Source organism: Python bivittatus, unplaced genomic scaffold (assembly GCF_059951505.1).
Source record: "Python bivittatus isolate LINGU-HERP-01145 unplaced genomic scaffold, Pbiv_v1 ctg000410_np1212, whole genome shotgun sequence".
In the NCBI taxonomy this organism is placed as follows: domain Eukaryota; kingdom Metazoa; phylum Chordata; class Lepidosauria; order Squamata; family Pythonidae; genus Python; species Python bivittatus.
In genome coordinates this window covers 14,826,352-14,841,629 of record NW_028277067.1, presented here as the reverse complement: position 1 = coordinate 14,841,629, position 15,278 = coordinate 14,826,352, and the positions used below count along the sequence as shown (strand labels likewise).

The 15,278-nt window shown below is 40.8% G+C and overlaps 1 protein-coding gene across 1 annotated transcript in view; it reads right to left on the bottom strand.

The window, feature by feature from the left end:
• Window positions 1-15,063, bottom strand: part of MYBPC2 (myosin binding protein C2) — a 36,707-nt gene extending 21,644 nt beyond the window's left edge. The window contains exons 1-16 of the mRNA XM_088143288.1: window positions 15,039-15,063; window positions 14,625-14,687; window positions 12,525-12,552; window positions 10,922-11,001; window positions 9,515-9,663; window positions 7,633-7,750; window positions 7,012-7,060; window positions 6,606-6,665; window positions 5,113-5,315; window positions 4,582-4,714; window positions 4,311-4,435; window positions 4,069-4,174; window positions 3,190-3,359; window positions 2,918-3,083; window positions 2,059-2,165; window positions 879-908 (exon numbers count right to left, since the gene is read on the bottom strand). Coding sequence (XP_087999414.1) covers window positions 879-908; window positions 2,059-2,165; window positions 2,918-3,083; window positions 3,190-3,359; window positions 4,069-4,174; window positions 4,311-4,435; window positions 4,582-4,714; window positions 5,113-5,315; window positions 6,606-6,665; window positions 7,012-7,060; window positions 7,633-7,750; window positions 9,515-9,663; window positions 10,922-11,001; window positions 12,525-12,552; window positions 14,625-14,687; window positions 15,039-15,063 — 1,612 coding nt within the window. The remainder of the gene's footprint in view (window positions 1-878; window positions 909-2,058; window positions 2,166-2,917; window positions 3,084-3,189; window positions 3,360-4,068; window positions 4,175-4,310; window positions 4,436-4,581; window positions 4,715-5,112; window positions 5,316-6,605; window positions 6,666-7,011; window positions 7,061-7,632; window positions 7,751-9,514; window positions 9,664-10,921; window positions 11,002-12,524; window positions 12,553-14,624; window positions 14,688-15,038) is intronic.
• Window positions 15,064-15,278: the final 215 nt, after the last annotated feature.

Sequence of the window (15,278 nt, the reverse complement as noted above, 5' to 3'; positions counted from 1 at the left end):
TATACCCATTCTCCTGACAATTAGTCTCAGTTGCCTAAGCTCTCTCATAGAGATGGCTTCTTATGGGGAGATGTTTGTAACACTGGGTCTGCCTCAGCTGGAGAGGTGCACGGCTTAGTTTGTGTCAACAACTCAAAGCAAAAAAGTACTGTTCTTCAGTGGAGATAATTATTTCCATTTTATGGACAGGAACTGTACATAATTATCTGTAAGGATAGAAGAGCTTAGCAGACCAACACAGAAGCATATGTAATCCAGCATCCTTGGGCCAATCAGATGCCTCTGGAAGGGCCACAAGGAAGACCTGAAGTCAATAGCTCCCTCCTCCTGGACAGGAGAGGTCCAATTGTTACGACTAGTAGTTACAGATAGTCTTCTTCTCATCCAACCCATCCAAGCTGGGGGGTTCATGTTGCAGCATTGAAAGTCAAACTATAACTGTTTGCTGTGTGATGAAATGCTTTATTTTGACTGCCATGAAACTCCTACCCTTCAGCTTCATGAGATCATGCCCTCCCTTAGTTGCTTCTATTTTCTAAATTAAAATGCCTCAAATGTTGTAACCTATCCAAATATGGGAGATGCCTTAACCCCCTGAACAATGTGACTTGCTCCCAGCTGGTCAAGTGAGATTCTTGGGCTGAGCAAAAACATTAGGCTAGGTTTCTTCAGCATGCAGCCAGTGACCAACATTGGTCTACATCTGACAACTCTGGTCCCATTAACATTCTTTAATGCAGGGAGATGAAAGGGACAGACCCCTTTGCTTCACTCATTCAAATAAAGTTTTCAGCAAGCCTGAATTTTGCTGTATTGGAAAGAATTCTGAGGCTCCTGTCCTAGCCAACATTCTCTCAAGATTGCAAGAATTCACCCACCTTGCTTAGGGACATACTCAATCTTGATTTCTAGAAAGGGGAAGAGAATGAAGAAAAAACAGCAGTGAAACCTCTGGTCAGTGTTTTGAAGTTATAAAACCTATATTCTTTCTTTCTGTGCCACTATACAATTAGGATGTGGTGTCATTCCCCAAAGTAGTGTTTCCTGTGAAATAAGGGCACCATAAACTTCCTTACAAACAGAAGCCAATCATATCCAAAAGATTCCATCCATGAGCAAGCCATAGAATAGGAAACGTAGCTTCTGCAATTAGCGTAAAAGTTTTGCAACTGAAGGATTCATTTAAACACACGCATACATAAACACCCAAGTGTTTAGACGGAGAGTGGGTCGACCCACAGGACCCTGAACCCTCTTTTTAAAGCTCCTAAAGTCCCTCCACCCTGAAATTTCACAGCAAACTACCAGAACCATCAAGGGCATAATTTCCCATTTTCTAAATTGAAAAACGAAGCAAATAATCTAAAAGAAAAAAAGAAAAAAAATTCTAGAAAAATTAACTCCGTACATTTTGGTGATCTCACAATCTCACTATCATTGCTCCCTGCTATGACAATGGCAACAACAATAATTGTGACCCTTGTCTGCAAAAATGTTGTCTATTCCTAGTCTAGACTGATGACTTTTAGTGCGTATCATCCAGATTTGGAATAAAATTTTGTTCAGGATTTTAGCTACTTCAGTTCATTTCCCCTTTCATTCACACAGTTTGCCATTAGTTGCTTTGGAAAAATCCCTGTTTAACACGATTGTGTGTGAGGGAGGAGGGTTCCTAATTTTTTAGCACTTCATAAATTTGTGGCACAGCTCTTTATTTGTTCATAGGCAATTCCATTTGGCAAACTAAGCAGCAATCTTTGCAGTATGAACATGAGAAACAAAGGAAATAATATATTTGCATGCAGGAACTTATCCAAGAGTCCCATGTAGTGCAGTCATGCTCCAAGTCGGCTAGATATGTGGCTGTGGAAGAAACTTAGAAAACCCAAGCTTGTGTTTTAATATGTTTCTGGATGTATACCTTGAAAAACATGATATTCGGCCACTCAGCCACTGTTCTGCACATGGACTGTAATGGTGATGGTCATTACAAGCTCAAGGATTTTGCACTTACTGGAGAATCTCAAGCCCCCTACCCAAGTCCCTCCCTGCACTGACCCAAGAAGTTGAGCTTAGCAGAAAGTGAAAGAGCATATCCATCAGGGACAAAGGTGTAATCTCCCTCGTCTTCAGGTCTCACATCATCAATGACCAGCTTGTGGACCCTGCAGAATAAAATGGATGTTACAGACAAAGGATCAGAATGGATGGACCACCATCAGCTGATTCACAGGGTTGGGATTCTAACCTAAGATCAGCCCTCGCAGATGGTTCAGCATAATGATTTTTCCTCACCATTAAGCAACTCATTTGTTGTCTATTTCTCATCCAAATGAATGAACTGGCTGTTCAGAGATGTAATAGGACACATCATATCACACTGTGGTTTCTCATGCAGTATTTAAGCACTAGGCCCCAAAGCAAAGCTAAGCAAAGGTAAAGCAACTAGAATGATGCTTTATGAAACCTCAATTCATTGAGCGTAGTGTATTTAGCACTTAACAGTGCTAAATACACTACACTTACCATTTTATAAGAAAATGGCGAATCAGTGTGCATCAGTGTGTATGTGTATGTCTGCATTAAACAAAAATCAGGAACCCCACCCTTAAAATAAATACGGGGTTTGTCTTTATTACCTTTTTTTTAATTCCTCCAGAAATTATAGTCCAAAAACAAAACATCAAAGTACATCGAACAGAGAGAGGGTGCTCTGCCCAAGCCTGTCCAGTGAGATTTATACCTGAGCAAAAACCTAAAGCTGAATTTTATATGCTCAAGGCAAGTGTTTAACCCACAATACCAGAACAGATTCAGCTGAACTAATAAAATGGCAGGCACAAATGGAGCTGTAACACCCACCAATGCCACAAATAAACCCTTTGCCTACATTCTACTGTTTTCTCCAAATGCTCACCTGCCCTTGTGAGAAATTGTGATGCGTTTACTGGGTCGGATCTCAACTCCATTCTTGTACCATTTGCCAGTCACCTTCTCATCAGACACTTCACACTTGAAGACAGCTTGCTCAGTGGCCTTGACGGTCAGATCAGCAATATCTTGAATTACTTCGAGCGGTTTGTCTGGATGGTAAGAAAGGAAAAGATTCGAACACATAAATTCCACTGGGAAAAACCTCCAAATCCCTTTATAGCCTTTCCATCAACTGATCCATTGGCCTCCACAGACCTTCAACTGCAAGATCTGCCTCTGATTGGCCCCCGTTGGTTACAACCTGGTAGCGCCCAGCATCCTCCTTGGTAGCCTCACTGATTATGAGCATATGCTTTTTGCCATCCTTTTTGAAGCGAAAGTTCTTGAGGGTCTCTTCACGACTCAACTCCACACCATCCTTCGACCTAGAGATGAAGAGAGGAAAAAGGGAAGAAGACGGAGAGAGGACATGATTGGGGAGACATGTGCAATGCCTATGATGCAAATAAAACAAAGGAGAAGACAAGAATCTTCCCAGCATCATAAGGGGCAGAAATTATGGCTTTTCCAGAATATTACCTATATTTTCAAGTAATCTGATTAAATTTCCTAAAAGTGTTCTGTTTATGATTCTATATCTTCAGGCAACATTTCCATCTTTTTTTCCCCTTCTTTTTAACTATGTATAACCTATAGATTTATCATTATTATTCTGTTAGGCTAGAATTTTTGCCTCCTAGATTTAAATCATACAGTTTGATAACATGTGAAAAGAATTGAAATTGACATCTTTATTTTTTACCTCATTATTATTCTGTTATTATTTTTTTAAGTTGAATTAAAAAAAGAAAGATGGAAACAAACCCACAAGAAACATACGTTGGAAAGTTTAAGAGACAGCTCTGTAGCCAATACAGAGATTATTTAGAAGTCATCTGATTGGCTAGAGCAGTGTTTCTCAACCTTGGCAACTTGAAGATATGTGGACTTCACCTCCTAGAATTCCCCAGCCAGCATGCTGACTGGGGAATTCTGGGAGATGAAGTCCACATATCTTAAAATTGCCAAGATTGAGAAACACTGGGCTAGAGGATAAAAAAGAGAAAGATAGGAAAAGTTGAACTGGGAACTTACCACATTACCTGGGCTCCTTCCTCAGATACCTCTACTTCCATTATTACCCTGTCTCCCACATATACTTGCTGGTCATCCAGGCCACTCATGATCAGGACAGGTGGCTCTAGATACAGAAGAACAGAATGTATAGTGGTGATATCGCTCAGGCAAGGCTATGCCTCTCAACTTTATTCTGCAGGTCACCCCTTTTGTCACTTTCTCCAGTCATGTTCTATCTGCATGCATCCTCCCAGCCTCACCTCTTACAAAGAGCTCCGTGAAGCACTTCTCATCCCTAGCCACACATTCGTAGGCTGCATCATCAGCCAGGGTGGACTTGGTGATCGTCATGATACGTTTCTTGCCCACATTCTCAAAGATGTACCTACCCACAAGAAAGAAAAAACACAGGCACCTGCATAGAGAGAACCAGAATCCTCTTTCCCTTGGCTCCCAATATACTTTCCCATTTCCTACCCACTAGAACAATAAACAGCATCCTTGCTTTGCCACCTCATTGCTCAGACTTACTTGCCACTGGGCTTGATCACTTGCCCATTTTTCAGCCATTTGATAGGTATGTCAGGGTCGCTCACCTCCACCCACATCTTAATCTTGTGGCCTTTGTCAACTTGATAGGCAGGATCCAGTTTCTTAATGAAGGCTATAAAAGAGATTGAGAATAGACTCCCCTTTTATGCTCTTGGACTAGAGGAGGTGGAAAGCTGAGAGAAAGCTAATGAGACGATATAGTTTATATGTTGTGCTGAAATGGTAGAACATACCACATAACTACTTCCATTAAGATCCCATTTAAACAGAAGCTGTATTTCAGTCTCCACCAACATAGTCCCTTCCAGATATTTTGGACTTCATCTCTCAGAATTTCTAATCAGCCATTCACCATGCCGCCCTGGATTTCTGGGAGTAGGTCCAATCCATCTAGGAAGGAGCTGCCTGCCATATGGCAAAATCTGAGCTCTGGCCCACCCACCCATAACAAACAGAAACAGTCTCAGGAGGGATTTTTCTGGTACCCAGAAAAAAAGCATCCTAGCTGACCTGCACTTTTCTTGATCTCCACCTTGGCTTTCTTGAGCCTTTTCAACATGCCACGTAGATCAGTGATACCATATTGTAAGGCAATGCGCTCATACTCGCTTTTCTTGGTCACACCCTTAAGCAGCTCCCAGATCTCTGGTGGGATCCCCATATCATCATCGTCATCCTTTTTCTTCTTTTTCTTCTCTTCTTCTTGCACTTCTCTATGGAGAGGGATGGAGGAAGAGGGAACTCTCAAAGCTATCCTCTAGAGCGACTGATACTTGTCTGTTCCTTCACAATAGTTGATACAGATAGGAAACTACCATATTTCTTCAAAACAAAGCTTGTCCTGAATTTGACCACCATGAAGCCAAAATGAAATTACACAGAACCTCTCTCCTCTCATCTGCCTGTATTATCATATTCTCAGGAAATCTAAGCCCTCCCATTTTAAAGGCAAATTATTTGAGAAAAAAATACAAGTAAGTACAATGTACTATATTCCTAAAGGGGCATTTTTCAACCTTTTGCATCTCTCACAGGAAATTAACTGAATAAAGCCCACCTTCTCAGTCTCAAACTGTTATAACCAACAAAGCTCCTATAGGCTGGTCAAAACAGAGATGGCATGAGGTTAAAGGTAGCTCGTAGAAATTATAAGGAATTTCCAGATTTTAAAAAAATGGAAGAAGCTCAGTTTTGTCCACAGACCAAACATTCATATTTTCACTCTTAGAAATTATTACTCTGGTGGAGTTACCATCTTTTCCACAGGCAGTCTTTCTCAGACAGAGATGTTGGACAATACTAGGAACCATGAAAATTGGACAATATTTCTCATATTCACTGCTGCCCTAACTGGTTTCCAGCCTGGCTTCCTCACTGGCTTTTCTTAACGACAGCAAATTATTACAAGAAATGTATCAGCTTCCAACTGCTGACTCTGAAGAAACCAATTGATTATTAGAAAATAGGACTTCTCCTGTATGCCGTGTTGAGACCCACTTAGTTTGAGATCCCTTATTCATCTCCTTCTCTTGCTTCTGCTTTTATTATTTACTACCTCTGCCCGTAGTTGAAAAAAATTCAACTTTTTTTTTCCAGAGCAGGAGTAAATACACCATCCTCCAGAGCATCAGAGTAACTGACCAATGCTTGTTCTGGCATCTGAAGGAGGCGATAACAAGGCTTTGAAATTTCACTGTCATTGGTGCATGGCACATACAGGAAGCCTAGGAGTAGGGAAAATAATCAAGCAGAGGTTGGATCCTTTCTTCCTTTTCTTTGAGGAAACTTCTCTTTCAGCCTAGGAGTTCAAACAACAATTCTCAGCTATATGGTTTGTATTTGTAGTTTAAAGCAAAAGGTTGCATTTTCCACCCTGAAGATCTTTTATTACAAATGAATGAATTTTACCTGTTTTCACTAGACTGATTGCTGGATATCTATACAGGCCAAGAAAGAACTACTGTTACTCCTCCCTCCACCCCTAAGATCTTCACTTACTGTACCTCTTCTTAAGCAAGCTGGTGAAATCCAGCTCTCCGGCAATATCACTTTTGGCTTCTCCACTGCAAGGAAAAGAAAAGGGCACTTTTCATTCCAAAGCACCATGCATTGTACAGTAATTTTTTTAAGTTTTTCTTCCTCTCCATCTTCTGATTTTTGCAATATTTTGTCTGAAGAAGAGTTCTGGAGATTACTAAAACTTGCACATTCTTTTGTCTCATTGTGGTTTGATTTTGGAATTGTTTTCATGATCCAAAAAGCCAGCATTTCCCTGCCTGCCACCCCCCATATTGGTCAGGCTGAGCAGCAGAACTATGGAGTCTGTAGTCCAACAAAGCCAGAATGGTTAAATGAAGGTGAACTGGCCCAAGTAATGGATTCATTTGTGCTGAAGCCATGAGTACTTACGTCCGTTTGAATGCTTGTAAAATATTGCCGGTTTCTTCGGTTCTTGGTGCTGGAGGAGAAGATAACGAAGATTTACAAGGCAGAAGTTTACAGAGTTAGGAATGGGGAAACAACATGGAAATTAGGAACAAAAAATGTGTCCTCTAAAGCAAAAACTGCTTTTTGCTCAAAATAACTGTGTGGGAGCAGTAATGCTAGCTAAGCAGGAGTAATAGCCAAACATACATGTCATCCTCAGGTATAAATAAAGGAATGATAAAACATCCCGAAGGCTAAAGTTCTAGAGAGGGAAGTCAACCACAGAAAATTGCCAATATATTCACCTTTGAAGGCAATGTACAAGATTAATCTTGACCAGTATAAAAACTATTTGATGGGATGTAATCTCCAAAGGATGACAGGAGGTGTCAAGACATTTAGGTTGAATTTGTACAACGTGGGTCTGGGCTAAAGTGGAGTTGGGTAGTCTGTGGTTCAGTGAGTTGTGGGACACCCAACTATTCTCTTAGCAGATTATATGAACCATGTCATTTATCTGTTTGAGCATAGCATGTTATATAAACAATTGAGTTTTGTTAATTTAGGTTTAGAGATTAGCATTCAGTGTGAACCTGATGGTACCTTCCACATCAATATTGAAGACACAGCTGTCAAAAATGTCCTTTGCTGTCACCTCACAGCGATAGTCACCCCGGTCTCCAATTACTACTTTCCCAATTTTCAGCCCATAGGTGTAAATCTTTGGGAATAAACAAAACATAAGCACAAAGAAAGTTCATTAGTAGCTATTTTTTCTGCCATTATATCTTTAGCATATAAGGGTTCTGAACTAGAGAAGGTCAGGCATCTCTAGATCCCATTGGTAGAAAACTGACTAGTAGGATGCCCAATTCTGCACCTTGTGGTCAATTCTTCTTTAACCAAAGTCCCACAGGTAGTTTCATTTATTTATGTATGTATGTATGTATGTATGTATGTATGTATGTATGTATGTATTTTCCAATCCAGGCTTTGACTGGTAAAAAAAGTGGGTTTGTCAGGTTGAAAAATAGTCTTGTTGGTGGAGAGGGTGAACTTGCAACAGACACAGAAGGTTTAAGCACTCCTACATTACTGATATCTCACCCAGATTTTTTTCCCTTCCACTGTGCTAGTTCCTGTTATTTTGGCAAATATGAGATTGAGACTGGCTATTTGCCAAAATTGGTCCAATTTTGCTCTCAGTCTGTTTAAACAGTTAAATCTCCAAGTTTTAAATCAGCTTAAAATGCCTTGTTTAGACTGAAATCAGTGACATTCTCAGTTATATTTAGATTTCTACTTCACCCATTTCAAAGATCTGAAGCTGAGGACATTTCCAAGTGGTGAAGAAAACTGGATTTTGTGCTCAGTGTTATACTCTGGAAGTGTTGGTTTACAAAAGGGCACGAGGAATAACTTGGTGCTAGAATTTTAAAACATTCAAGGGGAGAGATGAATGGTAGCACCAATATTATGAAATGTACAGCTGCAGAAATTTAAATCCTATTTTAAAAGGTAGCTCAGTGCTCCCCAAATGAAGGAGACCTTCCTAGTGGGGTTGAGGGCAACAGATAATGGTTCAACTCTTGGTGACTATATGGACACAACCATGCAGGGGTTTTTGGCAGTAGTACAGAAGTGGTAGGCCACTGTCCTTTTCTGCTATGTTTTTTTACTTCCCAGTCTGGTTTACAGCCCTGGAATTCCCTGGGTTCTCCCTCCTAAGTATTCAGCAGGTCTAACCCTTGTGCAGAGCTCTTTGATTACTTTGTGATTCAATGTACACACACAAAAACCTGTTGTATGAACACTGTCATAATGTCACACATGTCATCCAGTCAATTCCTCCAACAGTCACCCAGCAGCATCCTATACGGCAGGTTTCTCCCACCTGATGCTCCCCCTATCCTCCCCATGGCTTGGCATCCTTGTTCTGAAGAGCAGCAGAGGACTCTTTTTTTTAAGCTGTGAAATGTAGGCATTGGAAAACAAGCAAGTGCAGTTTTACTCGAACAAAAGAAACATGGGGATATTCCCAGCGAAAACTGATCACTGGAAAAGTCGTGCAAGTTCTCCAAACATACTAATACATACAGAGCTTCAAACTGAAGGTTTAGAACAGTGTTTCTCAACCTTGGCAGCTTTCAGAGATGTGAACTTCAACTCCCAGAATGCCCCAGCCAGCAGAGTTGAAGTCCACACCTCTGAAAGCTGCCAAGGTTGAGAAACACTGATTTAGAGAGTGATGGGTTTAGGAGAGCACCTAAGAGTATGTTTACAAGCCAAATCAGTTGGCTTGTAAGTTGGTTAGTTTTGGCAGAATTCTCAGCTGCTATTGCAAAGCATACTTCTCAGTATCCTTTGGAAATAAGCCATGGTAGTTAGAGTAAAGGAGTTTTAAGAATTAAAGATTTTAAAGAATTAAGATTTTGAGAGAGCAGGCATCAGCATCTCTTTCACCTCTTTTTCTACAGGGACTCACATTTTTATCCTTGTCAAAGTTCTCTGTGAACTGGAACCGTAGCCCGCTCTTAATGCCCAACTCCAGCCACTTCCCCTTGAACCATTTGATCGAGGGACTGCAAGGGAGCCGAGCCCCATCCAGCTGCAAGTTGATAGACACATCACCGCCTATAGAAAGGAGACATGTAAGTCAGAACATCTGTCTCCCCATCCAAACAGGCACTTTGTTATCCTATTCATCTAACTCAAGAGAATTAAACTTCTATAAGGTGTTTTTAAGTCAAGGACAACTTTGGTATGGCAGGAAAAGACAGACTCCCTCTGAAACCCTGGAGAGCCATGGTTTATTGTAGATAATACTGAGCATCACTCAGAGAGCCATTGCAGGCAGTGAAGTTACTGGTACTCTCTAAATGTGTTGGACTACAAATCCCAACATTATCAGACCAGATGGCCATTGGTTGTGGTGGCTGGGGATGGTGAGGTTTCAGGCCAACCTTGCTGAAGGTTGTTAGCTTCAGGAAGACTGCTCTAGTTGATACTGACCTAGATGAACCAACAGTTGTTATATACAGATTGTATAGAGCCAGAGGTCAATGCTAGAGTGCATACTTTGCAAGCAGAAAATTCTGGGTTCAGTCCTTGGCTTTCCCAAATAGGAATGGAAGAAGGAACTTACTTCTCCTCTACGAGAAGGTTCCTAGAAGTGTCCTGACTGTTGCTGATATGAAAACTGACTTAATATAACATTGTTCAGTGGCTTAAGGCGGGACACACCAAACCTTACAGCTTGGTTGTACACTAATCTAGCAGGAATTAGAAAAAAGCTGCTTGGTTCTCTTCCTGCTTAAAAACAAGCAACTTTTAGTTCTGTTACATCCTATCAGTAGCATTTAGAGATGAGAGGGAGAAAGTATGAATGAGAGATTAAAGAAAGAGTACTCTATCAGGTCTGGTAAGAGATAGTTGCTTTTTTCTCCTATACTTTGAAATATCCCTAGTGATTTCTGGGGTAGGAAGCTTTTGAAACTGTTTTGATCTCAGTTGAATGCTGGAACTGTAAATTTTCAGACTGGTGCCTGAGTTTAATGCTTTGGTTCTCCCTCCTCCTCATCGTTACTATTTATGCCATGTCTCTTATATTGCAAATGTCTTTTTTATTGATCTGTATGACATGTTCAGATCCTTTTCACTGGAAGGGCAAGGGGAAGGAAGGAAGGAAGGAAGGAAGGAAGGAAGGAAGGAAGGAAGGAAGGAAGGAAGGAAGGAAGGAAGGAAGGAAGGAAGGAAGGAAGGAAGGTTCTCTAAGAAAAGCACAATGCACAAGAAAAAGATAAGAAGAAATACTTAAAAAAAAAGTTCATGTGAATTTCCCTGGAATTTAGGTTATGTGGGGATCTGCCTGCCTTTCTACTTTACTGCTTACCGCAATGTATCAGTATATTTTCTGGCTTCTTGATGAAGATTCCATCTGACTGTGTGGAGGGATCCCCTTTGTTTTCCACAGGAGGGGGAAAAAAGATAGATTGATTAATGAACTAGAAGGAAGAAAGATGCTGGGGTGATTTGGGGTGCTGGGATAGAGCAAAGCAGGAGAAACTATTATCACTGCACTCAAGTTCTAAGGAGGAAGGACAGATTATAGAGCTCATGGCCAAAACATCAGGAGTGTGACTTAGCTAGGAACTTAAGGCAGCAACCTGTAAAAAGTATTCCATGTCCTCTACTGGCACAAGGACATCCTCGGGCTGCTTAAGTGAATCAGTTTGTTTGTTTGTTTATTTACATATCAAATTGGTCACAGCCCACCTCATTAAAACACAACTCTGGGTGGTTTACAAAGCAGTTAAAATCAATTAAAAATACAATATTTCCAGCCAAGGACCACTTGGAGTACCAAGAATTTATGGGTGGGACAGAACAAAAATTAAGTTTGATTAAACATAATTAAAATTAATTATAGTTAACATGATTTCTCTCCAAAATATTTTACTCCAAATTTGGGGGTGGATGAGGGAGCCAGGTTTATTATCTGTAGGTTCTGGTTAAAAATAGAGCTAGCTCCAGAGCTACTAAGTGTTGGTGATTCTTTGGACTTCTATATAGTGTTAATCATGATATCCTTCTGGACCAGCTAAGGGAATAGGGAGTTGGAGACATGATGTTGTTGTGGTTCTCCTCCTTTCTCCAGGCCCTGGTGGTAGTGAAGGAGAGGTTGAATCCTGGGGCCCTACTTTGCAGGGTTCCTCAGGGCTTCACTCTCTCCCCACTCATATTTAACATCTACATGAACCTGCTGGGTAAAGTCATCCCTCAACATGAAGTATACATCTCTGCCCTGGATCAGCAAGTGATGCTGTTGAGGTTCCTCAGTGTCTAGAGACTTGTGGAGGTCTGCTGGAGAAGAACAAGCTTCAGGTCAATCCTGGCAAATGGCTGTGGGTTCTAGGTCCCTCTGGATCCAAATATTTTCCATCTTTAGCTCTGAATGGAGTAGCATTTGAAGTAATTCATTCCTTAGTAATCTCCATTTGGATTACTGTAATGGACTATGTGGGGCTGCCCTTGAACAGCATTTGGAAACTGCAACTTGTCCAGAATGCAACAGGCATTTTTGGACACTTCACAATATGCCCATATAACACTACTTCTACATGAGCTGTACTGACTTCCAATGAGCTTCTGGGCACAATTCAAGGTGCTGGTTGTTACTTATAAAGCCCTGCCTGACTCAGAACTAGGTTACTTGCAGGACTGCCTGTCTCCAATGGTTTCTGCCTATCCATCAGAAGTGACAGGGTTGGGCATGCTCCAGGTCCCTCTATTAAGCAATGTCATCATACTTTCTCCGTCCCAGCACCTGCCCTGTGGAACAGCATCCCCCAGAGATCTAGATAGTCCCGACCCTGTTGGCTGTTTGCAAAGCATTAGAGAGCAGGTTGCTCCCTCAGGCATTTGGGCCAGGATGTCAAGTGAGCCCTGCTAGCTGATTTCTTCCGCTATTTTTCTAGGATGAAATATTCTTACCTCCTGGCACCTGCTCTGCTGGAGCCTCAGCTAGGGAAAATAGAAGAGAGGGGGGGAAAGATTAGTGTTTAGCTACAACCAAGGAGTAACATGGTACTTTCCTCACAGTTCCAAGTACCTATTCTTATTGCAACACAGCTTTTCTCAGGCTTGTAAATATCTCAGGTCTGGATATTTAAATTGTACCCACATTTTTATCCCATGCAGGATAGCCTTATAAAAAATGAATTAAACCTCTTGCCATAATAAACCAACAGCAGGGCCTTTTGTTTGAATGAAAGACAATGCATGTAACATAGAAAAGTTTGGCAAGGACTAGGACTTTGAATGCAACTTTTCTTGACTGAGTTTAAATCTAGCAATTAAGTGATTTCTTGGTAAGTGAACAATCTTTGGACTTGTGAGCTCACACACACATCCTCATTCTTTGTTCCTCTAGTGTGTCTGCAAAAAATGGATCAGTAAAACAAACCAGTTTCTCAAACCATGGCTACAGCTACTTATAGTTTCTTCTGCAGAAGAAATAATACCTTGGGCATAATGCATGGTTCAGTATAATACTCCAACATTCTGCTATGCTATGATTAGTCTAAAGCTGAAGCAAAAGCTTTCAAAGCAGAGAGCAAGAGCTGAAAATCACAGCCCAAGTGGAACATGGAGCAATTTTTCTGCCAGAATCTAGAATCTATAAAGCCAACTTGAATATTTTGCTAAGGAGATGACAATGAATTGAAACTTGCTGTGGCAGCTTAGCTCGCCTTGAAGAACTAGGGTTCAAACCTGCTTTGTACAACTGGATGTTTTAAACATGCATACTGTATAGTGTGACTTTGGGCTTTTATATTTTATTAGGCAGTAATGTCCTTTTCAATTAGGTATCAATGCCATGCTGGATCCCACAAAGGAAAGATATCAAAAGCAACAAAGGAGTCATTTTTTCCTGGACCAGTGTTTCCAATAAAGATATCATCTTACTTACTTGTCATCTTTTAATTAAAATGGTCTGTCAGGGATCAGCAGACTATGAGCTGGGAGCCAGTTTTTCTAGGTCAACATGCCAGCGTATGGAAGACTAATGCAGAAGTTAGCAAGCACTAGATCTCTGCTTAAATGTTGCATTACAAGGTATGCAAAGTCTTCCGCCTCCTCCTTCAACTCTGAGAATGCAGGGCCAAATAAGATTCAAGCATAATATATTCAAGTAGTCAAATGATGTTTTGATTAATTCATGCTGCTTTCCTGGGCCTTTTCACTGAATGGACATACAGTAGCACGTACAAGATTTCTAGGAAATCAAATGTATGGCTCTCAGTCAAAATAGATACATTCTGCCTGCATTTTTCTGTTATTACTGATATGTGAGAAGATGAAAAGAGAAGTCTATTAAAAGCAGCTTGATGAGTCCTAAACATCTTGAGATGTTTCCAGATCATGCTTTTATGGTCCAATTGTCCACCAAATTCTTATCCCCTCCACCCACCCACAATCATACTTTGCCACTGCTTTTTATCAGAGAATGTTTATTCAGTAGAAAAAGACAGAATGACTGTATAATGTGTTTTGGTTGGTAGTGATAGGAGCACCTTTGGACTCTATACTGACTCTGCCTTGGAATAAGCACTAGATTCTTTTTAAACTATTTCTTCTCAACCAGGGCATAATTATACCAGCAAGGTATTCTTGGGAAGAACAACTGCCCTAAGCATCACTTGTAAAGGGGCCCCATCCAAAAGATGGTACAATATTTGTAATGACCAGATGGATTAAATTCTTTTTATTCAGATAGCATATAACCTCAAAGTCTTTCACTTTGGGGATTCTCCACATGTAGAGGTTTACTGAGATACTGACTTCAAAGGGTGATGGGAAAACATTCTCAGATGAATATTCTGTCCTTGGCCTTTCAAGAGTCTTGAAAAGGCTTTGCATACCATTTCATTTCCATTCCCTTGGTGAGGCTATTCATAATCACTAGGAAACAGAAAGGCAAACAGTATGTTCTCTGCAGCTCTTCATTCTTCCAATCTAAAAAAAAATGAGGGATTGACTTTCTGCTGGCTAGTGTATGCGTGAGCAGGTCAAAATATGGCTCTTGGTCTTACTTTTTGGGCCATCTTTCTTCTCCGCTTTTGGCTCTTCTTTCTTCACTTCTTTCTTCTTTGCTGCTGTAGAGGAATGAAAACAGAAAAGTATGCGTCACAAGGCAACCCATGTCTTCCAACCATATGCAGCTATACTCATTTTGAATGGCATTATTTTTCTCCCCCCCCCCTTAATAGTTTAACAATTTGATCAGTAAAGTGCTTTGAAGTCCTGTAAACAAAGGGGAGATGGGGCATGACTTGGGGAGAAGCCACAGGACTTTCCCAAGCAGCTTGTAAGCTACATGAACCATCTTCAAAGACCAGATTCCCTATGCTGGTAGACAGATCCTGTAGCTGCAGGGTGTCAGTATCTGTTTATGGCCTGGTAAAGTAGAACATGGCAGCATGATTGCCATTGTTCAGAATTCCTACTGAACTCTCTCCTCTTCTCCTCCATTTTTTATCCTTCCAACAGATATTATTTTGTGGCCACTGCACGCACTCAGCCTTGGGTGAGCTATTTTTAGAAATGACCCCCTCTTTTTTTCTTTTTTAATAATTCTGCAAATCTTGGGAGTTGCTCTAAGCATACTAATGCTTGATTCTCCGCTGTGGGTGATGCTATTTTGGCTATATAAATAACCGCATCCCATCTGAAGATTGGAAATGACA